This window comes from Neodiprion pinetum, chromosome 3 (assembly GCF_021155775.2).
Source record: "Neodiprion pinetum isolate iyNeoPine1 chromosome 3, iyNeoPine1.2, whole genome shotgun sequence".
Classification (NCBI taxonomy): Eukaryota; Metazoa; Arthropoda; class Insecta; order Hymenoptera; family Diprionidae; genus Neodiprion; species Neodiprion pinetum.
The window spans coordinates 34,486,235-34,514,155 of record NC_060234.1 but is presented as its reverse complement, the minus strand read 5'-3'; the positions used below and the strand labels follow the sequence as shown (position 1 = coordinate 34,514,155).

Here is a 27,921-nt window from a genome sequence, read left to right as displayed (position 1 = left end):
GGTAAGGATATGGCTTAAATTTGTAATTATATTGAATATAATACACGTCTGTGATTAAACATCTTATTGTCATCATCACCATCGTCACGTAACGAGCTACTAATAAATTATACTGACATGTATGCTTTATGACATATTATAAATGAATAACGTAATCCCTGCGTAGTCCTCAGCATTTACTCAGTCACGTTTATACAGACAGCAGACAGACAAACGGACAAAAACACCGAGCTACAGCCTGCAATAACTTCAACAACGGCCCTTTATTCAACCATCAGGTCATTTTTATGTACCAAAAATTGTTTAATAGCACAGTTTCAACGTTATATATCTATATACACATATATGTATATGTATGTATACATACGTATGTATACTATATATATATATACATATATATTAGCCACTTTCTGTAACAAATTTGAAATTACGTGTACGTATACGTTTGTCAAGAAATCAATTGAGTTACATGTCATAGCTGGTAAGTTTCACAATATGAATATGCGTTTCTACCAACGTTTGTACATATTTGGATGATAAAACTGTTTTACACGAATGTTTTAAAACCAAAGCGGGCTCTAAATATATTTTAAATAACACATAAGTATAGATAATTCGTGTTTTAATTCTCTATAAGAAACTTTCCTTGGAAACTTGAAAATTTGACATGAAACGCTGAAAGGTGACCAAAATCATCTTTCAGCATTTGAAACAGTCGTTGTAAAATAAATAGATCGTAGTCGTTGCAGCGAATGATCTTTACACTTTCTATAAACGATTGGGAAAAAACCTAAATTTCTCTGTAATCTCTATCCGTGTAGTCTGCATTCAGAATATGTGAAAATTACTCGAGCGTTTGACTTCACGAGTTATCCTACTCCGAAAAGATTCAAATTTGAATTCGCATTCTAAAACTTTGATCACAGATCATCGTTTTATGGCGGAACTTTCATTTGCTGTAGATACTGCCCAGGTAAAAATTACAGACAATTCTAATCCGTGGTACTAGATCCTTTGCAAAGAATTGATTGAAATGCCTAGATGCATGGTGTAATCGTTACATGAAATAATTCCGAGTATTAGCACATAATACGAATGCTGAATCAATAATCAACTTTAGCATATGAAATTAAATGTATAAATCAGGGGTGAGTACGTCTTGTTCACTGAATAGCACTTTTCATTAATCGGATTTTAATTTGTTTTATTGTTCCATCGACATGCTAGAATAAACACGGTAAAATAAACGAATATATTGTAAGGGTTTTGACGAAATTTTATGTATCCAATTTCCAAAGATTTTTTTCGATTAAGCTCATGGTTGTTGTCTTTTTCAACTCAAAGTTATTTATGTCTTCCGTTATTTTAGTTTTTGTACCACAAACCGCATGGTCATCTTTCTTTATCATGATACGTTTATAATATTATACGCATTAAAGAGGGATGATTTTTAACCCAAGATAGGTTGCGAGAATTGATATAATTAAACCTAACATTTTAAAATAAATATTACAATATCAATAATTCTAACGACTTTCACAACAAGTCATTAATTACACTTAAAATACAATCAACAACAGCATACATGATCTTGTAACGGCTTGTAATCCATTAACAGTCCGGCACAAACTTAAAATTGGCGACAATATTGAAAAGGTACAACTGAATTTGATACGCATAAAAATGTAGGTAAACAAAGAGCAACCACTTTTGGATTAAAAATCATAATTTACACCATTGACGTACAAAATATATTACACATCTCAATCGAGATTGAAAAATATCATAGTAATGGAAACATATTACAAATAATAATCAAGACTCATCGTTCCTCCAATAATAATCAAATGATGTAAATTGTTTTCTCTACGTAAATAATACCACATGTTATGTCTTCGAAATCTAATTATAAGTGTCAATTTGCAAATTCAATAAATTCGTATTAAATTTTATCTCTCTTTGTATAAGTATATACACATATATATCATATATGTATATTTATGTTCATAATATTCTATATACATGTCGGAATTAATTTCTCACTATGGCACCACTCCAATTTTGTAAATAACTTATTTCTTGTGTTTATTATATTCTTCTATATGCAGCCAATACATGATGCCTAATAGTAGATGTGTCTCAAACACAACTTTCCCAACATCTTACAACGTAACAACTCTCAGTGACCTGGAATCTGTTAGGTACTACATACACTTAGACAAAATTACCATTCGCCAAACTCTGCCGCCACAATTGTCACTGTGACACTATCTGTTACATGAATTTATTTTCACTCAGAATATGAATTTCGTGAAGGAGCTTGTTGTGTAAATATCTATTGCAATCAACTGCTAAAGATGATGTAAAACTTGTCCACCGCCATGAAAAAATAAATTCTAATCAAGTCGTCGATATGCTTTTTTGCAATTGTGATGACAAAGATAGAAACGATTTCACGCAAGAATTGAAAACAATAAATAGTTATACCATTTAGGATTACAGATGTATATAGTACGTAAGATGTTTGTAGTTCGGTAAAAGTAATCATCAAAACAACTGTGTACTCGCGAAATTGGTTAATGGCAAAAACAGTTGAGCCACTCTACATTGTCTTTATATTGGATAATCGTTCCGTCGCAACTGATATTGAATTAATAATTACGATTACACCTCGGAGGGTGAAATAAATCGAGGATAACGTCTGATTAAGGAACATGGAGAAGTCGTGTGCATTTCTCGATGCAGCGATAGTAACGTATAATTTCAAACTGAGGCAGTGTTTGACGATTGGTTTGAATGACTGCACTGTCGGGCAATCGTTTTGTTAATTAGACAAGAAACTCATCATACAGATAACCTACCATACCGATTTTCACACTCACATATTCTCAAACGTCACAAATCCACCAGTTGGTTTTTTATTAATGTAATAGCTGTAGTCTCGTAGCATGTGAGAAGGATCAACAACGTACAATCACTACGTCAAGTTCGTACTTGAAATGAATTTGGGCGATGCTTGAGACGACAGTGACTCAAACAGGGGTGTAGTTTCCTTTGGGTTTGTAAAACAATTGTCCACGTAACAAGCGCCTACGAATCTCGATTGCTAGAAGACGCTTCTCCTTCTTTATTTTAGTCAGCACCCCTTTATTCTCCTGGGCTCGCCGGGACAAGTATGGCAGCACTTCCTTCACAGGTCCGTAAGGGATATATTTGTACACTGAGTAGCCGGATTGACCTGCGCCGACATTCGTTAACATTAGATTTAGGAAAAGAATCGATGTTAAAGAAATACGATCAATTAAAATTTAAGGATCAATCCTACGTTTTGAATGTCAGAAACGGTTGCTCGTAATTCAAATCGGATATTAGTGAATGATAATATTAGTCTTGTACAAGATGTATAATAAATTGTCGTACCAAGAGGGAAAGTTAAGTAATCGCACATTCCAAGTAGCTGTCCAAAGCAAATGACTTTGTCCTCAGGTGATATCCCAATTTCCTTCATTCTACAAAGTGAAAATATTATTGATTTCCCACTGATGCCACAAAGAGTTGGTAAAGATCAATTGAACCAACATTTAAACACTCACTTTTCGATGGCAAATCGCACAGTATTCTCGTTGTGGGAAGCGACCATGATACCGATTTTTTTAGGATCTTCACCTTTGTCTTTATATTGTTTCATTCTCCGTAAGCATTCCATGAACGTCTTGTGGTAAGATTCGGTTGTAGCTTCAAATGATGGATTTGTCGGGTCTGGGTAACCCATCGCAGCTGCTCTGGCTCGTTCCTGAAATTTTTTTAAACAGTTAACCCATGATTTTGAGAAATTACTAAAAATTATTAATATTTTATAATTAATATTGTTCATGTCACTCACCTGCTCAATATAAGCTCCTCGCACGAGCTTAGCGCCGAAATAGAAATTTTGCCGTTCTGCTTGTTCAAGATCAGTCTTGACTTCGTTAAAGGCATCTTGCAGATATGTCTGGTATGTGTTGAACACCACGGCCTAGGAGGTAGACCAGATTGAGATTGAATGCGCATTCATTGAAACCTCTGTAATGACACAAACTTAATACACTCACTCTCTTATAACTAGATTACCTTTTTCGTATTGTACTTGCGCATCATTTCCAGAGTGAGCCGAGATATCGCCGGCTGGAAGTAAGTCTGTTCAGCGTCAATCATTATGCGAACGTCCAGCTTTTCGGCAACCTGTGTCAAATTATAATTCAATGAATGAACGTTTCAACTGTTCCGATTTTTATAAGTAAAGTTGATAGTTACCTCATGCATTGATCGAATATAATACGGTATTGATGATACCTACTGAAACGATATTGTTGAGTCTCCGAACCATGTTCCTGAACATCTCTTCTTCCTTAGGAGTGAGCTGAGTCATTAACTTGACCATTTTTCCAGTCTTTATGTCTGGAACCTGGAAAGTCTCGCTCAGTTCGTAGTTCTCATCTAAAATACCGCTCCATGGGAATAAGTGAATGACACTGTAATAAAAATGATTGATATTATTATTGTCATTTTACTTCAATCAATCCTCACACCGTGCATGTATATTACTTTTAGTGTCAACTCCACTCAAATACCCCAATTCAGTAGTACAAAAGCATCATAATTAGTTTTATCTCATAGTTCAAACGGAAATAATAAGGAGAAAGGGAGGATATCCCAAAGATTTCACAACACCATGATAGAAACCGATTGTAGGTATTATTAGAGTTGATCAATCCTTGACCGTGAGAATTTGATGCAGCGCCTATGTATGTTTATTGCATCAAAATAAATATTTCTTCAAGATTTTGCTCACGTGCCTAATATGTCAGAGTTCCACGTAGTGTATTCTCATTATACAATAATCAGAATAAAGTTCAGAGGTTGTTGAAGAATCATTAAAATCAAATTAACTCAATTCAAGTCAACAAGCATAAATTTGTTAGAGCAATACGAATAGCCCAAATCTTAGTCCCAAATCCGTAAGTTCTAAATTAACACAGTGGAAAAGTTGAACATTTTGATAGAAGCATTATTCACATGCATCCAACTAACACCTAATACGAGTATATTTTTATTCCTTACTTTCTGGATGTCCAAAGCGTGGCCGGAAACAAAAAAAAAATAATGTCAAATTAGACTTGTTACATAACTCTAATCAACCAATTATCTGTAACGTATACTTTGAATCGCTTATGAGGATAAAATCTTGCATAAGTATCAATATGAAAGAAATCTTGTTATGTCACAAGATTTAGCACATTCCAGTGGATATTTGTGGAAAAATATTACAACATCGTTTCCTTGTTTGGCTTTAGACTGATTAAGGAAAATTACAAGCCAATTTGTAGAACCATAACATAATACGAATTTCAACTGATGATATAGCATACCCTTCCTTATCTGCTTGAATTTTTTCAAGAAACTTTTGTACGGGTGCTTCGTCTCTAATATGCGCCTCCTCAAATTTCCTCTTGAAGTCGTCAGGTTTGGCGTGATGTGCCAAGACAGCACCTTCACCTCCGACAACATCAGTCATATATTGACGCGCCCGCATTATCACCTCAGAAAGTTGGAGCTGTGAAAAAACATTAATTAATAATCGACGATGAAAAGATAATCATCATTACTAATGTTATTATTAACATCATTCCAAATAATAGCTTGGTCGTTACATCAGCATACTAACCAGAAGTTGTGGGCGACCAAGAGCCGTCAATTTCACAGCTGTGATGCCAACTCCCATCGAGGCACCTACGAAAATTACAGTATATTACGTTGTGCGTTTTACTTTTCATAGGAAATTGTTTCAGAAGAATTGTACGCAGGCAAATGCAAGGATAGGATTAGGGAGCGTTAAGATTCGGCTTACCAGGATTGGGATTGACTTCAGAGTTGAGGGTGAACTTATTATTGGGATATTTCAACTTCAATGTCTTTACTTCGTCGGCTGGAAAAAATACCGCATGGCTGTGCAATGATCGATACGACATCGTATCTCTCATGAGATATCACTTCTTCAACCCACGCTTGAACTTTGAGATTCTAGTATGGATTAGTGCGAAAATAAACAAACAAAGGAAAAAAAAAAATTCAGCAAATAATGAAACTGTGGCTTCATCGCGCGCTTATATACATTGAATGCCGATGTGGTAAGATACCAGGTGAAAATTTTGCACCGATGACCGTGACTAAAGGAAAACTCAAGTTGGCACCAGTGTGCAGTAAAGGAACAAAAGCTCCGGTTTATAAATAAGCAAATGCAACTAGGTCTCTGGCTCTCTGTCACTCGACCAAAAATGTGACATAACACTCATGAGATAATGATTGAAAATTCATCCTATACAATGTGCAATGTGTTTTTAATCGTACTTATGCACATACGTATAAGAAGCTAAACAGCTACTAGTAAATAGGAGGGCGTTCACCTAAGGCCATTATAATAAAATCATTTTAATGTTATTCAAAGAAATGCTAATGACCGTAACTGATTGTTTTATGAAACTTATTAACCCGCAACTAATAGTGTTATTATTAATTTCAATTTGTTACACAATTTTTTATCCCTATTGCATCATGTCCTTAGTTAAACGATGCGTGTATTCAACTCATGGAAAAACACAGTCATAGTTATACAATTAGAGGCAAATAACAAGCTATCGAAATGAACTTTGAGATTGAAATGGAAAAGGAGTGATGGACGTAATAGATGTATAATAAGATTTGGGGACGAATTGATGATTTATTTTTACGGTAAGAAGTGAATGTAAAAAAGTTCACTTCCTTAATTCGATAAGTATTATACATTTTATATATTAAATTTCGTAATTTAGTGTGAATATAAAATTGATTTAAAAGCAGATATTGTTATTGCAATGGTCGTGAAGAAAAAAAAATACTATCTAAATTTCACGACCATTGAGAGACGGGATTCTTTTTGAAAATCCTATAAATTGATATCACGAAATGTGGCGAATGGTGATGACTGTGCAGTTATTGAATCATCAGAATATGTCTCTCTTCCTGAAATTGCAACACCGATTTTTCACTGCGTCAATTACTCACCAGCAACAGCCTCCAAGCATCTAACAAAGACATCCATGTTCCGTTCGCAAGAGGCTTCATTTAGGTAAAAGTAAGTCCTCGCAGAGGCGACTTTGTAACGCCGATCAGCAAAGGATTTCTCCACATGATACTTCTTGATCGTACCTTCCTGTTTCTCGTCTCCCGCCTCGGATACCGAAGCCCTGAATAAAGACTCTAGAATAAGTATCTATCTTACAAGCTTTATTTATACATCACAAGTTGCACATCCCTTACAACGATCGATGAATTATTTTAAATTCACTCTCGTTACTCCCGGGAAAATTTTATACTTTGGAAAACGAACGCAGAGTTTTGCATCGACTGATTAAATTATTTGAAACAGCTTGTAATTTCTGTAAGTGCATATTGTACGTAATATGAAAGATATCTTACTGAACTTCACGCCGTTCGGCTTCCTCCTGAGAAAGATCCTCTTCTACGGAATAGTCGAGAATTGGTTTGACACCAAACTGTCTCAATCTGTCCAGAACTGGACGGATTTTTTGTTCATCTTCTCCAGCCACAAAGTGACCATAAAAGGTAGCCTTCATCAACGCTGCAAATAACTTGTCACCCAGCACTGCATTGGCAACTTTCATCAACTGAAACAAATAAATAACAAACGTTCTCCCTTCAATAAGTCTGATATTTCATTTCAACATAAATATATATATAACAGTCCTCAAAATTGTCACGTCATGAATTTTTATGGCAATATCTCTATCGTTACATCGTCTCTTTTGATTTCACCTTAATTATACCGCCAACAAAATATTCACAAAGGAACAAGTCGAAGCTTGCATAAGCCTTGATTAATAAATTAATTTACCTCAGGCGAAACGATTGTAAACATATTTCACCTAAAAATTTGCAGCTTCGGTAAAAATGCTCTTTTCTGTCCCAAAAAAAAAAAAAAAAGACCGAGTGAGAAGAAAAAATAAAAGAAGCTCCTCCCCGACTTACTGAAATGAATTTTAAACTGGGTTACACGCAGTATCATACACGCCACTGTAAAAATAGTCTGTTGTATAGATTCGTGCGTGTATAATCCAGCTCATTCCTAGATAAATCGCAGCGCACAGAATGCGTATAATAACAATATGAAACGGCAAATATGATATAGAAAAAATATTTTTACTAAGGAGCTTGAATTTGCATCGTATGTAAGAGTCCTCAGTCTGTACGTATATACGTATATATGTCCATATATATATATAACACAACACGACGAGTGTCTCCTTGTGTTGAAATATTTATTTCACATGCATATACTTTTAATGCATGGCGCTCTCGCAACGAAACGTTGGGTCATAAATCAGAGTTAGGTACGTATGGATGTGTCCGATCTGTGGTATTGCATATAGGTTTTGCAGGAAAGCTCGCCAACCCCGTGTGGTATTTGGGTCTGGTGGATGACGGCTCGCCGCGTGCTTCTCTTGGCCTTCCGGACCGTTAGCGTTCGTCCGTTCCTAGATCATTGGCACATGGATTGGCCTTCTTTAAACGAGAATGGATTTTCCCTCCGCATCGAGAGATCAAGGCGATTGCCATGGGCACACACCGCTTGCCTTGCCTTGCCTTGCCATGACATGCGGCGGGGATTGCGCTCTGTTTATGAATCGAGAACATTTCAACAAAGTGATGCTGTTTCCAGGAAAAAATTAATAGCGCACCGTTCTCGTTGCATACAATTTGAACGTTTGCACAGAGACCCTTTTTACAGGAAGTTGAATCGATCAGACTTGGAACTCACGATCAATTGTAGCAATTCTTCCATCTATAAAATTTGTTTTTTTTATTTTCTGATCGGTTATTCGATTGACGGTCGGTTGTTGTTGCACAAAACTAACGATCAACATACGTTTCATTATCGTTTATCAACTAACTTTCAACATAGCTTGAGATTGTGTGTACCTAACAGCGAGTATAGAGAAAAGAAACACTTTTGAAAACAGCTTCCCATCTTTTATTAGGCATATATTACGTATAGATGTAAAGTGCATCCGTGCAGAAATCTGTATGTAGTCACGAATCTGGCAGGATGAATAAAAATATCGCCAGGAGGCCAACAACTGATCTGTGAGAATCAATATCTAGGCTGCAAGTAAAATTAAATCACCATACCTGTTTCATATATTCGAATCAATGTCACCTCGATACGAAACCTATTTTCAGATTTGACCTGCAGTTATAATATACTTATACAGCTGACGATGAGCTTGCGATTTTGCGTAACTATCTCGATAAAGCAGAGGTTTAATTTTAGATTTCATTGCAGTGTCGGTTATACTGAAGATGAATGAAAGAAGGAGCCTCGAATTCGGCGCCAAAGAAGTATGCTGAATAAAATTTCTAAACTCTGTGTACTGTTGCAATATTAGGATAAAGTTAGTAACGTTACTGTAACGATGTGTGGTTAAGAAGAATCGCCACTTTGCATCTTTAAGAATATCCGAGGTTTCGTAAGTCATTACAAACAAAATATACTTTAATTTTGAAAGGCAACTCCTTGAAGGTCAATTTCAAACTGTCCAATAATGTCCAGCGGGTATTTAGCCTGAGGTTTCCTTACGTTAACATTACCAACTTCAGCCTGATGTTACAATCTCTCTCTGATAGGGGAAAGCAGCAAAGGCGAGCGAACGCCGCAGGCTTTCAGAGTTGCGCAATGACAACAAAAATAGTTGTAAGAAAAAAAAAAACCGACGAATAGAACCGCAACAGCTTATAATCTTGCGCACGCGCTGCTTGCACAGGTACAGCGTTCTACTTTTACTCGACATCATTGTAGTCGAAAGCTGGGAGTAAAAATATTTCACACACATCCAATAAAATCGTTACACGTAATACAGTTGAAAAAAAATAAAAATATATTGAACAGAATAACCTGGGTTGAAGTGTTAAGAGCAATTTATTCGATCTGAATTTAATTGCAAACGTTTCAATTAGTAAAATATTTTATCATAAAATTCATTCGATCCAACAAACGTGTCATCCAAGTGTGTAACAATGAAAGGTAAAAAAAATAGTCGAGTGAAATTTTTCATCAACAGCTGATGACGGATACAAAATAAAAAAAAAAAAAAAAATAAAAAAAAATAAAAAAAGTGGACATCAAAGAAAGAAACCACTGCGGTAGTAGTTTGCTATGTTTACATGTATACATAAGATGTCGTGACACACGCCATCCTCTCGACAAAATACAAAATTGTTCGGTATAAAAGTACCTACATACATTATACATACGGCGACGTAATAAATTTTGCGGGATCAGTACTGTTTGTATGACTGTTGTAGGTATGCGTTATCGGCTATGAGTACGTATGCATGTATCGTACGTGCATTAACGTAATTACAGAGACGTAGCGAGTAATTGAGTAAGAACCGAATTGAATGAAGGTTTACAACACGTTGCGTAAAACCAATTTCGTTACTGTACGTAAAGAACAGGGGCGGCGCGATCGAATCGAAGAGTGGAGAAGACAAAATTTTTCTAACATTATAGGGATGCTGACTGATTGGTTAGCCGACTAATGGAAGCCTGAAATAAGCGGAGGTGTTCGGGAATATAATTGAAACACGAATGGTTCAACGAACTCATTTCAAAGGATTCACTCGACGTCATAGTTCGTCCTTTCCATCGATCGGTCAACTTTCAATTATACGTTATACCAACTGTGTAACAACTGCAGTTACAATTAAAAATTATACGTGAACGGGGGGAGGGGGAATAAGAATGTTCAAACGGAGATAGACGGTTAGCAGAAGACTGAAAAACTAGGGTAGAAGCATGTTGTACGTCGCGAACAATCTTCGACGAACAAAAAACGAACAACAAATAAGAGCGATCAGTCGATCTACTCGATTTCTGTAAAATTCCACGACACTTTTTTCGTCAAACGAAGGTCACATCATACTTGTGAATTAAGAATAAAGCCTTCACCGTCGATTGAACAAGTTTAAAAAGCTCAAGACAAAATTGTCTCGAATAAAATACCAATTTCCTGGCTACTTTCGAATCGATTCCGAAGTCGCGTAATGAGTTTGCGAAGTAATTTGTTACGGGAGACTCAATGAAGTCGATTAAAAAATTGATGAACGTAAAATTAAACCCATTTTCCGTGCGATTCGCTCAGTTTCCAGTGTAATAACTGTCATGTCGAAAGAAGCGTGCCGATCAATAGCAGAGTATTTTTCTACGTTATTGTCTTTACTTTTATTCGGAGTGGAAATGTGAATACTGAATTTTTTATAATACGGTCAAACAAGTTTCGATGAAGTATACAATTTCATGTAAAAAAAAAAGTAGTGCTACGGAAAGTAATATGCGAAATTTCACCGACGCATCGGGAACATGGTTTGATATTTCGAAGTAAGTGAAAAACTTCGTTACAAGGTTGAGTTTCGGGGTGAAATAAATTAACGGGACAGATTTCGTTGTCAAATATACACGTAGCAGATTATAAATTAGATTATCCTCCTCGTTTACATTTACCACACGTGACGTTTGCCCTTGTAAGTCAATTACAACCACTGTAGTAATATATCTACCAGACATCTAAATTTAATACCATTTGTTAAGTTAGCATAACCATTTACGAATATCTAAGCAAAACCTTTTCGATAATCAATCGTTGGCTAAGTCGCTAATCAACAGTGGAAAAATTTATCTTGATGCGTATCAAATTTTCAAAAATAGTAAAACCACTAATGGAATAAATACGAAGAGTTGGTGATCGGAAATTTTGAAACTGTAATTTACCGATAATTATCAGTCGTATTTTTCATTCAGTTGACCGTGCTTGAAAAAAAAAAAAATAACTTGAGGTTATACCTACTTCACATTAAGATGGCATATCTGTACGAAAAATAATAACTGCTAGCGATTGGTTGCAAAGAATTTTGAAAAAACATAATAAATTTCCTAAAATTAGCCGCTTACGATCCATGAAATTTTGAAACTTGCTTCGACGCAATAACAAAAAGCTTCAATTCGATGTTTAAAAGTGGGTATGCTAATGTAACAAACCTAAATTTGCGTTATACTCGATTATAATCTACGGTCAACATTTGATTATTCGAAATATTTACGAACGTACCTCTCGAGTTAAAATTAGGTCAATATGGCAAGTGCCTTGTGTAACCAAAATACAATAATAACTTTGACGACACGTTTAGGTTTTGTCCGACATAGCTATTTTATATTTGCGAGTTCAGACAGCGCCACGGTTTTGTATCGAAAGTTTCACATCACTTCCAGATTGAAAAAACAATTTCAATTTTTCCGAGGACAGAATTAGTCAGGGAAGACGTAAAAACAGTTGAAAATTAAATTGTAAATCACAGGATCTCATGAATTACTGAAATATTTTTTTCTCGGTGGACCGAGGAAATCAATCGAGACATAACATAATTGAAATCATTGCGATAGATAACGTTTAAGAAACCGCGCAGCAAGCGTCGGAAATCATATAAATCGCGGTGTAAGTCTTGCAATAAACACGAAAATCGGTTTCAATTCATCAACATTCTAGAGAGTTCAATTTTATCCTACACCTTCGTTGATTTCCACTTAACCAAGTTTTAGGTAATTTTTATTGATACGTTCTGATTTCTTGTGATTCCATCCAATCCGGTAATCACTGAAAAATTATTTGATTTGATTATTTGACACCGAACCATAAATATAAGAAAAAAAAACTTGGCCTCACGCGCAATTCTCGAAAAATTATTAATCCCTGGAACCGATCAGAAATATTACTCAAAATCAGAATTCGGGTGGATGGAGATTTTAATCCATCCACTCCGTGCAATGGACAATCGATAAACGCGGTACGGTGATAAATTAATTTATGACAGAGAAAAAACTGACCAGTCATCTTATCCTTTGTACAGCTGTTGGAATCGACAAATGCGTCTGCACAGCTGCTTATCATCGTTTATCGTTGCAAAAACTCGACGCAACGTACTACTCGAGAGATAATTATGACGTAAACAGTTCTTCGCGTGGTACACGTGAATACGATAATATACAGTGTACGTATTATACACGTCACGTATCGCACGTCATCGTTCACAAGCTTTGACCGATAAGAACTTATCTCTGTATGAGCTAAGTGACCAAGTGATTCTGACATAACGGTAAACACATCGAGGGATATCGACCCTGCACACGTGGTGCAGTGCATGCTTTTAGATAAATGTAACGTAAACATAATGCCTGCGACGATTAGTTAATATTTGTGAACGAAAGCCAGAGAGAAGCGATTTGTTTGGCGTGAATAAATTATAGTTGTAACGAATAAATAATGACATAGAGATGCAAGAATTTGTATTTCTTTCAAATACAAATTATGTGAGTATGCTCGCTGTCAATTCGATGAGAAATAGATCGGTTACTAATTTATTCGTAAGCAGATCAATCGAGATCAAATTTTAAATTAGGTATTATAATCGCTTATTAATTATGAATGGAAACGATTTTCTTTCTACATTTTGCGTGTTCTCCAAAATACGTGACCTTCGTTTTGCTTTACAATCAAATATCAAACTGTTCGTATCCTTTCGTTTCCCCGAATGTGTTTCAGACGGCAAAAACTTTGGTTGAGCTTTTTTCCTGACCATCAGTTTTTTCACAAGTATGAACATGCGTGAATAATCAAAGAAAATAAAGTATATCTTTCGGAAAAGAATTTTAAAAAAGGTTCACCCACGTGTTTTTTTTTTATACACAATTACAAACGTTAACTAAGATTGTATAATGTATGCAATCACGTCAGAGTCAAGGGCAGTCAGGACTTGAACGAAAAGGACGAATACTATTATGTCAAGGTAGTGAAAAGTAGGTAGGTAGCATATCGTTCCAGTTATAAAGCCTCGGGGGGATAAGAATTGCAAAAAGAGAGACGTCGTTTTTTTTCACCTTTCATTTGCCACATTATACATGATCTAACAAACAATATCGCAACGATGTTCTCTGAGGTATTGAAAATACTTCGAACAGCGATGCAAGGAAAATTCGTCTCACATAGTAACTTTTCTTTCATTGTTATACGTTCGTATCACATACGTACAAGCTTTCATAAAATTGCAGTACTATAAAATCTTCAATGTTCCTGCGTGTCATAATATAACGTGACAAGGTTGGGGTGGGAGTAAAAAAAAAAAAAAGCAACCATACAACCTACAATTCGTGATAACACAATGAAGTTTCAAATCTCCGAGTAAATAAGTCGATAGTCGATATATTTACTGCAGTCCTGCGGAATACGTGAAACTTTGAAGAATTACAGGAAAATTTTCACGACATGTGAATCGCAGAACTTGGCGAATGCCACGAAGAGAACGATGATCTTTGTCGGTTATATTTATTTTACGGGTACATTTGACAGTAATTCATTGATTGCAGCAACGTTCATCGTACCTTAAAACTCCAATAATAATATCTAGAGTATCTCTTAACACTGTTCGGCCTTTCCTGTTACAATGCAGCAACTGCCAGCATGTTGCAAGAAGGTTACGATTCATATGTTGGATAAAGTAGAACACAGAAAAAAAAAGAGCAAAGGCAGGCAAATTTCAAGGACATCACATTTTGTTCGAGCAACGCATTTATACTTCTGCTATGCCTGTACGACGTATGTATGGATCCTCGCACCGGATTACCTAATCGTAAGTCTTGCTCTGGGCGCGCCAGGGTCGAAGCGATTATAAGAGGATGCAAATACTTGCAAGAGATTCGCAAGACTTTGCATTGTAGAGGCGACATATTTCGGCACCTATTTAAGTAACGCGATTGTGAAACGATGATATCCTCAAGGACGATCGGTCCTGATCCGGACCCTGCTTAACACGCTGCATGTCGGAACTGCGAACCGGCTTTTCCTTGGTGCCAAATTCTAACTGACGCGTACAATACTTACAACAACACCAACAACGATATCTATGAAGGCTTGAAAATTAGATGATTTACGTATCTTTTAGTGTACACTAGACTGTATCAAAAGATTCGACTATTTTTTTGCAAAATTCAAGTTGAAAATAATGTATCAGATGACGAAAGAAGATGCTGTGCTAGTTTCGGCTCTTAATATTAATATTCAAAGGTGCGTCATCGCGATTTTCTATTTCCCATTTAAATAACATGGGAACATTTTTGTCTTTAAACTTACAATTCTATAACTCGTCAACGCATTAGTGTACTGATAAAACCGGAACGTAGTTTTCTAGGGAATTTAATGCTCTACAATAAAGGTCTCTTATCATTTTATTATAAATCTATTCTTTCAAAAGTTGTTTAAGGTCTTTAAATAATTTTTGACCTCAAATATCTTTTCAAAGAGTAGATTTATCATAAAATGACAAGAGACCTTTTTTGTAGAGCGTTCAATTACCTAGAAAAATACATTCAGGTTTTATCGGTACACTAATGCGTTGACGAGTTATAAAATTACAAGGTTTAAAGTAAGAGTTTTCCCATATTATTTAAGGGGTTATATACAGTTAGAAGGCCGAAAAAAAGCGAATTTTCCAGATTTTTTTCTGAGAAAACTTTTAAATTTATTGATCTAAAAATTTGTACACATATTATGGTATCTTTTAACTGTATTGTAAGACTTAGTATTGGTAAAAATATTTATTTGGAAAGGAGCTACAGCTGATCTCCGGGAGCTCCTCTCAAAAAAGACGTTTTGCGGTGACCACTATATCTTTGAACTGGATCCTCAGAAATTAAAAAACCAAACAGATTTCGTTAAAGTGATGTTAAATCTAGTAATTAATCGAAGGAATAAGCAAAATAAATTTTTTTGACAATGTGGCGGTTTTTCAAAAAAAGAAATCGATTTTTGACCAAAATTTCGGCCCTAAATTGTTTATAAAAAAAAAAATATTTATCGGTGAGAAAAAATCTTCGATTGATTACTAAAAAAAATATTTATTAAATATTTGAGATCAATCGGTTTAGCCGTTTTCGAGTAATGTTGGTCACCGACTTTGTAAACACCATTTTGAGAAAAACGCGTTTAAAGTTTGGGGAGAGAAAAATAAAAATTTACCTTTCAGGTATAAAAAAAACAATAACACACTGCTGCTTTACGCATCTAAATATGTTAGAAGGGAACATTTACGATAGGCAGGTGCATAAAAGGGACAGCGTTCCAGGTAAGCCCTTCCGCTCCGGCCATGCACTTTCGAGCACTCTGAAACGCCTTTCCAAATTTGTGTGTAACTTCGAAAATATTCTCCGGAACGATAAGAAATTTTTTGTGTGTATTCTTAAATATATATAGATTAAGAAAATAAAATTAAAAAAAAAAAATCGATTTTTTGAAAATTCTAACTGTATATGTATAACCCCTTAAATGGGAGATAGAAAATCGCGATGATGCACCTCTAAATATTAATCTTAAGAGCTGAAACATGGACAGCATCGTTTATTCGTGATTTGAAACAATATTTACAACTTGAATTTTGGAAAAAAAAAGTTTATTATTTTAATACGTTCACACTATAGTACATTAAAATTGTAGCCTAAGCGCAATTCTCACCCTAAAAAGCTATACATAACATCAGTGCTGCGAAAAAGTCTCTGAATGATTATTGCTACAAATTATTCTGGATTTCTCTCGCAGTATGTCGCCACCCTATGATGAATATTGTCGTAAAACCGCAACACGAAAGCTAATCGGAAGAATAAGAAACCATCATCAATCTTTTACATGTAACCACTAATTCATGCGGATAAAGGTACGCGTAGTTTATTCGGAATACCGTCGCAAGAAAACCACGTTTCAGCTGAACTACGATATATGTTAATTATTAATTGTACCTAGCAAGAACGTATTGTATAAAAATAACTCGATTATAATTTTTTTATTCGTGGGAAAATTAGCTTCCAATATTTTGGACATTTTTCAACCAATTCGGAAGTCGAACTGAAACATACGATAAAACAACGCAGCAAAAACCGTCTATACAAGGTGTGAAATGCAAGAGGAAAGATTCCTCAAAAAATCCGCAACTTGAGAACTGTTTGAAATTCTATAAACCTGTTAATATTTTAGTCAAATTTATGGTCCATGAGTTGCTGCAGAGAAATAGCTGTACATGGTGCATTCCATACCAAATCACCCAGTCTGTGGCATTGATCATTTTACCTTGTTTCCGTACAAGTTATTCAAAACGTACGTCAAAAGCAACATTATTTTATATTTTTTTTTTTTAAATGTATACATGTTTTATGATAGAAAGCGACGATTCTAAGACGAAAATGAGAGTGAAATTTCGGTTTTTCCATTTCTTGTACAAAGAGTTTTCAATATTTAATCTCAATAACTGCAACATCCATGAAAAAATAACGTTGGGAGAGTTTACGAGAAATCGCTCTGCTCTACAGTTAACGTATCATGATTAACGGTACGGAAAATTTACCGAAAAAATTTACTCTGAAATTATCAAGAAAAAAAAACAAAAATTAGAAACAACCGTAATCCCACTTCCACTTTGGTTTTAATACCATGATTTTCCGTCGTAGAAGGCGTATTGTAAGTTACTTCGAGAACGGAACAAAAATGGCCTTTTTCACATATAATTCGTATAATTTCTTGATGGTTTTTCGAACGAAAACTGCGGATACAAAAAACCAAAGTGTACGGATAAAAGAAATGGTCATAATCAGAGGTTGAGTCACTTGCCACGGAATACACGGTACATATATGTATATAAGTGGTAAAAGAAAAAAATAAATAAATAAATCAATAACAAGGGAAAAAAATAAATGTGTAAAAACGCGTCCGAGTAACGGTAAGACGAGTGGATGGCATATATATGACGTATAAGTGACTAATTGTAAGAATAAAAAGAAATATACGCAGTTATACCTACTTATGTGGGATATGCTAAATCTTCTTCAAAGGCGCACAATTCACGGAGGCATTTCTTATGCGGGGCAAATAACGCGGTAAGACGAAAAAAACCACATGCCAGACGAACGGCTGCTGCTTGTGCGAGAGTAAATTCGAACTCTACGGAGTCCGTGTAGTTATTCTCGTAAGAGACTGCTAGCTGAACAGACGAAGCTGCATGCAGCATACAGTCTATTTTAGATGGTTGCTAGCAGCTTCGGAGTAGATGATACTGACTTTTGGTCGAATAAGGTCCACACCTACGAGAACGATTCTTGACCATGCGCATCTGTGTCTCAATCAGTTTTTAAAACTCCTTATTATTTGTATGTGAAAATGATTTTTTTTTTTTTTAAATTGAATTTACTTTTCTCTTCTTTTTTATATTACTTGAGTTGATTTAAAATTTTTTAAATTAAAAATATTGATCATATCTAGACTGACAGCGAATCGATTGATTGTTTATTAGCTTCATTCGATGTTTTCTATTTGTTTTCGTTTTTCTTTGTTTATATTCTTTGACACACGTGAAATATTTGCAGCAAGTACAAGAATTAGCGAATGGAGAGTTTACAGTTCATTAAGTATAGAGGCTACACTTGTGCAAACATGCGCGTGTGTGTTTGTATTATCGTCTGTGGTTCTGAGCCTCGATTCTTGTAGCTTCGCGAATAATCTGTGAAGAAAATTGATAATTCGTAAGATTCGGGAATATAATTTCACGTTCTAAGATATGCTAATTAACTGTCCTTATATATATGTATTATATTGATTGAATGATTGAAGATTTGTTCTTGGCTTAAGAACTAGAAACAAAAGAGTAAAAGAAGAAAAAAAAATAAAGTTAAATGTACGATTTTTTTTCTCTTTATATTAAACAGTAACACAGAGTTGTTGATAGATAATTTCGATGAAGGATTGGAAACGTTTTTGGTCTAAAATCTGTGGTATTCTTGTACTACACATCAAACTCAGGTCTGTTATATTGCGCATAACTTGAGTATAATATTGCGTTAACTGCGAGCGTTATTCAAAGCTCGTAAAGTTCTACTTGCCTACTCACAGACAATTGAAACTGCGGCTGAAATTTACAGGAGATTTTTAATATTTTATACTTGGTTGCCAATGCCTAAAGTGGTTGTACCTTCCACATTCTATGGCGTTGGAAAATTTTCCCAAGGCGAATCTAATCTGCACTACTTACAGCAAATTGACAGGTAACGAATTCGCGACAGAGCGATAACATGTGTAAATTTGTACGCCTACCTATTAATTTAATACATGTACGAACAGAAAAGATACAGTTTTGAAAATGTGAGAATTAGCCAGAGAAGAAAATCGCGATTGAAAATAAATTACGCAATACGATGAATAATTTAATTTTTAACGTTTATAATTTACCAAGTTGAAAAAAACTGTAGAATACACACGATTTCATACTGTTGGATTTTTTAAAAACTAATGTAACGCGAATTTTCAAATTGCTGTAATAGCAAAGTTTGCATCATTTTTTCCAGACTTGTACACCTTGAAATTACGCGTCTGTGATACCTAAGTTTTTTCCTGTGATATAAATAGCCAAGCATTTTTTGACGCGGACATAATTGGAATCCAAAATCGTTTGTAGACGGCAGAGAACCCGCAACATCGGCGTTCCGTAATCGCAGGATGATATTCGCGAGTCCAAACACGAGTTTCACGCGTATTTTAATTAATTCCGTGACCAGGGGGATAAAAGCATGCAGCGCTGTTCTTCTATCTCTGTTTAGCCATATGCAGATAATTCGACACGCGTAACACGAGACGCGGATTACAATATGGCGACTATATCCGCACCGAGAATCATTGTTATGAATAGTGATGTATACATGTAAAACTTGATTATACCTCCAACCGTGACGGTTGAATGCCGGATTTAAATCAAACCTCGAAATCTCGATTTCACAGGATGGCCAAAAATTCATTATCAGGCTGAAGTAAATAACCGAATAAATAACGTCGAGAAAGTTAATTGGCTGAAATTATCGATACTTTCCATTAATTTTATCACGAGATTATTCTATATTAAGTATTTATAGAATTATTACGTTCTTAACCCACGAAGATTTCTTCAAAAATATAAAAACAGAAAATAATGGATCTAGAAACGGAAGTTTACGGTTAGATATAATACCAATGCTCCGTTTCAAATCGCTTGAAAATGCTTGAAAATCTATAAACTATAGCTTGGGTCGATTTCACTCTGTGACGGCTGATTTTATTCACAAGAATATTACAGCATAGAAAAAAAAAAAAAAGAATACACGTAGAAATACGTTACACATGAGGGGAATTATTTTACGTGTAGAGTGTAAAAAAGTCAAAAATTGTCTTTCTAAAATTCGTATAAAAAATTTTCTCCATTTTGACTTTTCTGTGATATATACATATATACACTATACATTTAAAAATTCTAGAACATTGATTTCCGCGTATTAGAAAATTCGACCCTACGACTCTTCTATCGTCTAACAATCTCTGTAAATTTTTATCCCCAACCAAAGGAGAGAAAACGAAAATATGCCTATATTTTAAAAAGTGTAGCCAGAAATTTTATTGTAAAAAATTCCATGACATTTCCAGGTTTCCCAGGACCAAAAACCTACTTTTCACCGTCGTATTCCCAGTTCCAGTAACTTACTAAAACCTAAATCGCTCATCTTGTTAACTCTGTATTCGGTCGAAAATCAAATCGAATTGAAGAAAAAATGTTATGTAAAAAGAATCAGTTTAAGCCAATTTGTTTTATCGACCAGAAAAAGCAAACTTGTTACGTCAAAAAATTATTTCTAATTCCCACGATAGAAAGCTGGATGATTTTAGTTTTTTCCTTAAGCAAATAAAAAAATCCCCCGTCAATTCCAGGTTTTTCAGGTTTTCCAGATGTGTGGCGACCCTGAATTCGCCGCGTGCGTACTTCGAGCATTTTTTGCGATTCGGTATCGGTTATTACAATCAGAATGGCCCGTTCTACTGGGACTCGGATAATCAATAGGTTTACATCCACGACGGCAGTGCTTATAAGCGTATCCGCTACAGTCAGTCCAATGACCAATAAGTATTGCTCTCCGTCTCCGAGCGGCAGCCGTATAATAATAAGAAAAATCCGGCACTAACAATCAGTCACAATGCACGTGACGCATGCAACCCCGCTCATTAATATCGCGATCGGTGTGTTCGTGGTTTCTGGTATAATCTGCGATGTTTGGCTCGTTTCCCCTCCTTCGCCATAGCAACATCTGATCGATTTTTACAATAATTATTCTGCTACGTAGGTACGAATAATACGTGACCTGACGCGGCAGAAATGAGTGGGTAGAAAAGACAATGTTACTGTCAAACTAAACTGCATGCGTAATTTCGGGCGGCGAAATCAGCTGTTATCGATCAAAGATTGGTTCGAGAGACTTCTGGAATTACTGAAATCGCATACATTACGACACAGATCGATAGGTGTCTAATACTTGCACGGTATTGTATCGTTACGATACAGTAATGTATCAACCGATGACTTATGCTGAGAGAAAAATGCTAGGCAGTACGAAGAACAAGAAAATAGTTCGGCAATGAACTATTTATGTCGGTAAGACTTGTCATTATGCTCGTTGAGAGAAAATGTATAACTGGTAATAACGTTAAATCCGTTAAATGCGCAAAATCTTTTGAGCGAAGAGCAATTTGCTATGCAAGATATTGCAGGGTTCCAAACTGAAACGGTGTTTTTGGAGAACTGGAAAAATGAAAATTAAGTAAGGAATAATTACAATTTGATTCGAATCGAATGAATTGCACAACAAAGCACAAGAAATGGCAGCATGCTGCAATCACAAGGATGAAAATGTTTTTGTGCAGACTACAATTTAGCAACCATGTGATTAAGTTTAACCGATCTAAACTCGATCATTCATTATATTTCCATCGACAATAAATTATTCCCCCTGATTTTAGATGATTTCCCTGCAGCTCATTTTGTTGCAATGTATTTTTTTTACTCCTCTGGTCATTTTTAAACCCTGTTTTATTATCTTTTCAAATAATCTCTCAAATATTTGAGGAAAAAATTAGGCACAAAAAACTTTGACCCTAACTCGACCTACATCAAAATTTCGATTATAAACTGTTTTTATGCTATCCGATCCAATCCAATAAGTGTGGGTGTACCCATTTCCGAAAGTAAATATCAATTATGCTTAAAACAATAGTCGTCAGTGAAATGCGGATATACATTATACATGAAGTATAATTGCCCTGCAGAAGGGTTGAAGCCTGTATTTAACAGCGTGGTGTGATCCGACCAACGGGAATTGACAATTAAGTCCCATGGGATCAATGCTCTGCACGATAAGGTAAAGTTTCTGCCTCCGTTTTCCTTCCGTTACAAGTATTATAAATTTAATAAATTTATGTAAAATTAATAAATCGACGAAGGTAAATTTAGGAAAAAGTATAACTACATATAATTACTGAATTCGTGATGACAAATTCGTGATTAGTCTTTCGACGTTAAAAAAAAAATAAAAAAATTAAAAAATTAAAAAAAATAAAAAATAAAAGAATCCATTTCCTACAGGTCCTACTGTTAATTCTCCGTCGCGAATAATTTTAATCATATAAAAAACGATAATAGGCGAAGCCGACTACGTATGACGCGTACTTAGCGGAGGAGGCGGGAAGTTGAGATGCAGTTAACAAGAATCGATAAACTGCGGCAGAGGCCGTCCACCGCTACGGAAGTATGTAGAAGCTAGGGTAGGTATACGGTCTATGTGTGACACGCCTCGCTGCATCACTGCAGCCCGACGTACATAGTAAAGTACCAAGTGTACGTCACTGCGCAGCTTAAAGAATGCCAGTGCAGACGGACAGACAGCCTATCGCCAACGGTGATTCAACCCCGATTTCATGACGACGCAATCTGGCCCTTTTCCAATTTCTTTCCATCGCCAGCCCCCCGAATTCTGCATCCTTATACAGAGTGTTTCTTAGTCGAACCAGAATCACGGATTATCAAAATATTCCGTAAAACCGTAGCTTGAAACTTGGAACATGGACAATATTTTGCGCACAATTTCGATTGACAACGAGATAAAATATGTTACATCAATTATGGGTTTAGAAAAGTTTATAGTTCGATCAGATATTTAGCATCGTTTGCACAACGAAGAAGCGTACAACTTTTACTGTGCCACCCTTGTTCTTTTTCTACAGTCATAAAATTCTCGCGACTGCATGTGCCGCCCAGACGATCTACCGTAGCGTTTTTCGTCAACCTAGTTGCAAAATGTTGTCCGTAATTCAGTTGTGACAGGCGTAACTTACCGCAAGTACAAGCATTACGTAAGAAGTTGGCACAATGCATCAGCCGAAATTGGTCCGCCTCATCAGCGTGTGGAAAAAGGTTTCTATTTGTGTTTACTATGTAACATATATATACGAAGGACAACGAATCCCTCATGCACGAGGGGTAAATGAATGACGAAATTTTGTCACAACATCTTCATTGACTAAAAATTACCACATGTTTATTTCTAGCATTGCCTCGCGCAATATCTTTGAATTTTCAAATTCTCTTATTATTTTCAAAAGTCTCTATAGAAATCTTGAAAAAAGGTGTAAATTTTTTTGCGAAAATTTTCCTGGACTTTCTCCCATCGTCCCCGCAAACATCTCCTAATATTACCTGCTATTGTACACAAAATCTCCCTTGTGATAATCGCAGGAATAAATTGTTTGGTTGACTTGAATGGAGAAGAAGAAAAGGAGAATGTGAAAAGAGGGTGTATCGTCGAATCAGTGTCTAACCGCTGACGAAGCCGGCGTGCAACAGCCGAGTCTGGATTAAATCCTGCACGCAGCATCTACGATGACCGCATACGCATGGTGAGACATTTCCGAAACTTAAGACGGTAGATTCTATATATGTATAAAACAAAGCAGCGAGTAGAATAAACTCGATACGTTGCAGCGGTCGAAACGGAATGGAACGGAATGGAACGGAAGTAACGACGAAGGTAAAAGGCTAGAATAGCCGATTCATAGAAAAGAGCAAAATAACGATATTGCAAGGAGGCGAAAATCTAATTTGTAGACTTGAAAAAAAATCTAGTAAATCCGAGTGTGGAAAATTGAAAATATAGTAGGGTCGAAACAGACAATAGCAAAATCTATAACCTGTACACCATTCTACATTATCGAGACGAATTCCGACGATTCTACATCACGCCTTTCCACATTCAGACTTTTCTATTTTTCTACTTGTCCACACTTTGATTTTTTTGATTTTTTGCATTTTTTAGGGGTGCCCTAGTCGATTTCAACGGGGTCGTATATATCTCCAAATATCCAAGTCCACGCATCGCGGAAAAGGGCTTAACGGCTCCGTTGTGTACACAGTTCTGCATAAAAAATAAAAATAAAAAGACTGCAATACATTTTCATTTAAAGCAGAAGTAAGGAAATTGCATGAATTCTATGAATTTACTATTGCGATTTCGGAGAATCCGTGCAATTTCTCTGTTTCTGCGTCAAATGAAAACGTATCGGAGTGATTTTGTTCAAAACTGTGAATGGAACGTGGCCGTTAAGCCCTTTTCCGCGTTTGAGATGCGTGGACTTAAATATTTGGAGATACATACGACCACGCCGAAATCGATCAGGGCGCTCCAAAAATTCGATATTGTGGCCGTTCGATTTTTTCATCTCTCTATATTTTTACCCCAACCCGGAACATAAGAGTCTGCAAACAGTCGGCGGGTAAATTTTCCGGATTAGATTGGAGTTGGAAGTGGAAATAGGCGAAAATTAGTGGTATATTCGCAAACAAGATCTGTATCAAGAGGTATAAATTTATGAAAAACCAATGTAACGGGACGCCTGCGATTCTATACGCGTTGGATGCACGTCGAGTCGTCAAATGCAGGCGAGACTGCATGCAATGCACGGCGGAACTTTAACCCAGCGTTATTGATTTCAGCCGCACAGCGGGATCCAACTTCGTCGTCGTCGACGTCGTCGCCGTGGCTGCTCTGTGCCAAGCAGGAATTCCTCCTCCCCGAAGAATCTGACGCCGCGTGGAACTTTATTCGTGAAATACCCATACCAGCTGAGCTCTATGACTTACGTAACAGTTGCGATTTTTCATTCGCCGTGCAAAATTACCCGAATTATTCGATCGCGAATGCCGATTTGTGGGAATGCAATTGGTACGATTTATGCACTCACGTACATAGCTATATGCGTGATAAAATGCTTGTGTACAATTAATTCGTCGCAACAAAAGACGTTCATAAAAATTTATCAAATTTTTATCCTAAGAACTGGACGCCGGATCGACGCGTTCATTCGTTGTTTCACAAACCGTAAACGAAGTCGGCGAAATTATAAAGAGAAATCTTTAAATTCTCTCGAAACACATCACGCGTCCGCTTGCGAATCAGTTATTTATGTTAGTGCCGCACGATTCGCCTCCAGGCGTGTATGTATAACGTAGGTGATAATGCTGGGGATACCCGTCCGAATTCCCTGACCTTCGTAACTATGCGATCTTCATATTCAAACAGCTACGCAATATCAGATGCCGCGGATAGTGCGAGTATAATCGGTCAAAGGGTAAATTACTTGAAAACAAATGTGAAATTCAAGAAGGCGTTTCAAAAGTACCGTCTGCACGTTACAGCGTACAGGTGCCACAAACTTGTTCTCTGCCAAAAAGAACAGTTTCTCAAACTGTATATAATACGCATAGTAACGCATAAATCGTACATACGTATCCTTTACTCGTTGTAACGAAAATCGTTCATCAAAAGCAAATAGAATCAAGGTTCTAAGATCGTAACTGCAGTTGAGTACAATATAGTCTCACACGAAATTTTTATATGATAATGAATTTAAAATGATTTGCAATCTTATATCTTATCGTACTAGTTAAATAACAGAATACCTAACACTGTTCAAATAACGTGTTGAAATTTTTTTTTGATCGAATTCTGTGTTATTAAATTCGATAAATTTTCGAACGAAACCATGAGGCTAAGAAGCGAAGTGCGGGCATTTATTATTACTAATAAGCAGAGCGAGTTACAAGCACTCAAATTTCGGTAAAATCTTCAACGTTGTATAAAATAACATTCCGGGTTACTTTTTTTTCTTCAACACTGACAAATAAGTTATAACACAATACCTAAGAAAAAATACGGATGAATCATTGTAACGTCATTAATACAAGTAGAGCTTGTTATCGCAGCAATGAAAGAAAAAAAAGGTAAACAAGAATTTCCAGGAAAGTTATGCAATAATTACAGGGGTCTAGCGGTCTGAAACGCGAGCTAGAGGAAAAAAGTAATAAATGAAGAGGAGGGTAATAAACGGTCGGAGAAGTGCTCGATTCTTTGATTCGATGAGAAGGAAAAAATTTTAATTATCCACAACTGTCGAATAAACTATCTCCACCACGCATAAATAATATTTTCGTGATCTCTCTTCAGAGACACCATAGCGGAGAAGAAATAATTGCGTCGGAGAATTTTCCCGAATGTTTCTGCACTGCACGTGCATCGGAAAAATAACCGTGGAGAGGATAAAAAGCGTACGACGCGTGGTCGGTTTTAAGATACGAACAACGTGCGATTTGAAAGGAAGAAGAAAGTGAAAAAAGGGCCGACAGTATTGTATCTATTATGCAGCGCGTGCAGCGAATCATTCGTGCGTGTTCCGAAACGCGTCGAAACGCGTCGAAACCCGCACGGGTGATGAAAGAAAATTCATTTTGACCAAGTTCTTGAACCGCGTGGATCTAAAAGTATTACTACCTCAGGTGATAAAATGCCGTAGCAAAAACATGAGACAAATTAATCGCTGGATGCGTACGCATGTAGTAAATTCCTACATACATAGATACTTATCATCAGGCAGCAATTAGCCGGTTATGAAGAGTGGTGGGACGGGGGAGGGGGGAGGGCAGACTGGATGCAGGTACTAGTACAAATTACAGTCGCGACGACTTTGCTTACCTTCATGTTATTGTCGACGATGAATTCCATTGTACATAGCTGGTAGACGATGTAGGCCCTGACTAATTCGCCGGTGGTTTTGCTCTTGAACGAGGCGATGGGGTCGTTGAATTTTAAATCAAGGGGATCAATTTGCCTCGGAACAGGTTTCGCCGTCGAATCACCGCCTCCGCCGCCACCGCCGCCCGTCGCCGAGGAGCCAGCTCCTGAAGTCCTCGCGGCAGCAGCGCCGTCATAATCGCTCTTTCCGGCTACCTGAGAAAACTGTACAGCTGCAGCGGCAGCGGCAGGACGGGTTACATTTTCTAAAATGGTCACAGGGAGGAGCGGCAGTTTCCTCCCGAACTTTGATTTAGCACAACACCTCGGCACCGATCTCAGAAACGCCATTACTCGATTGATCGATCGATTATTATTACTTCGAAATATGTGTATGGATTTATTTTTATGTACGCGTTGCTTTTACAGGGGGAAAGAAATTCTCTCTCTTTCTCTGGTGTGTGTATGTCTGTCCGTGTGTTGCGGATCCGGTCGACGAGCGGAGAATACGGATCTGTGTTCCCCGGTTTAATAAGATTTATTGCACTCTTTTTTCACGTGGGAATTCTCGCTCCGGCGAGGGTTGCTCCTCTCGTTGATGTTCGACCTCCTCTACCCTTATTTCGACAGTCGCGTTCCGTGTCACGAGTGATTTTAAACCCAGCGTATTCGCTTATCGACGGACGGGGGTGAACCAACCTGTCGCGACCGAGATCGGAGGCCCCAATAGCGGCGAGCCGCAATAACCCAGCAAGATCGTCGCGTCGGATGGGTTGCGTCGCGCACACTGACGCATTAGTCAAGCGCGCTCGGCGCAGATCCCAAATCGA

At 36.6% G+C, this 27,921-nt stretch overlaps 1 protein-coding gene across 1 annotated transcript; it reads right to left on the bottom strand.

Annotated features, from left to right (window-relative positions):
• Positions 1-49: 49 nt before the first annotated feature.
• Positions 50-27,885, bottom strand: slgA (proline dehydrogenase slgA). The gene is made up of 11 exons (XM_046617932.2): positions 27,053-27,885; positions 7,495-7,703; positions 7,081-7,262; positions 5,705-5,769; positions 5,409-5,593; positions 4,337-4,511; positions 4,111-4,221; positions 3,884-4,015; positions 3,594-3,793; positions 3,421-3,509; positions 50-3,238 (listed from the first exon to the last, which is right to left on the bottom strand). The coding sequence occupies exons 1-11, from the start codon at positions 27,440-27,442 to the stop codon at positions 3,033-3,035; spliced, it is 1,944 nt and encodes a 647-aa protein (XP_046473888.1). The 5' UTR covers positions 27,443-27,885; the 3' UTR covers positions 50-3,032.
• Between the last annotated feature and the right edge of the window lie 36 nt (positions 27,886-27,921).

What these genes read in the sequence shown, in the direction of transcription:
- slgA (XM_046617932.2), bottom strand. Translation starts at nt 27,442, where the DNA reads ATGGCGTTTCTGAGATCGGTGCCGAGGTGTTGTGCTAAATCAAAGTTC. An exon ending in ATGCTTGGAGGCTGTTGCTG is followed by an intron (nt 5,770 to 7,080) that starts GTGAGTAATTGA and finishes TAATTTTCGTAG; the next exon opens with GTGCCTCGATGGGAGTTGGC. An exon ending in TTGGTCGCCCACAACTTCTG is followed by an intron (nt 5,594 to 5,704) that starts GTTAGTATGCTG and finishes GTTTTTTCACAG; the next exon opens with CTCCAACTTTCTGAGGTGAT.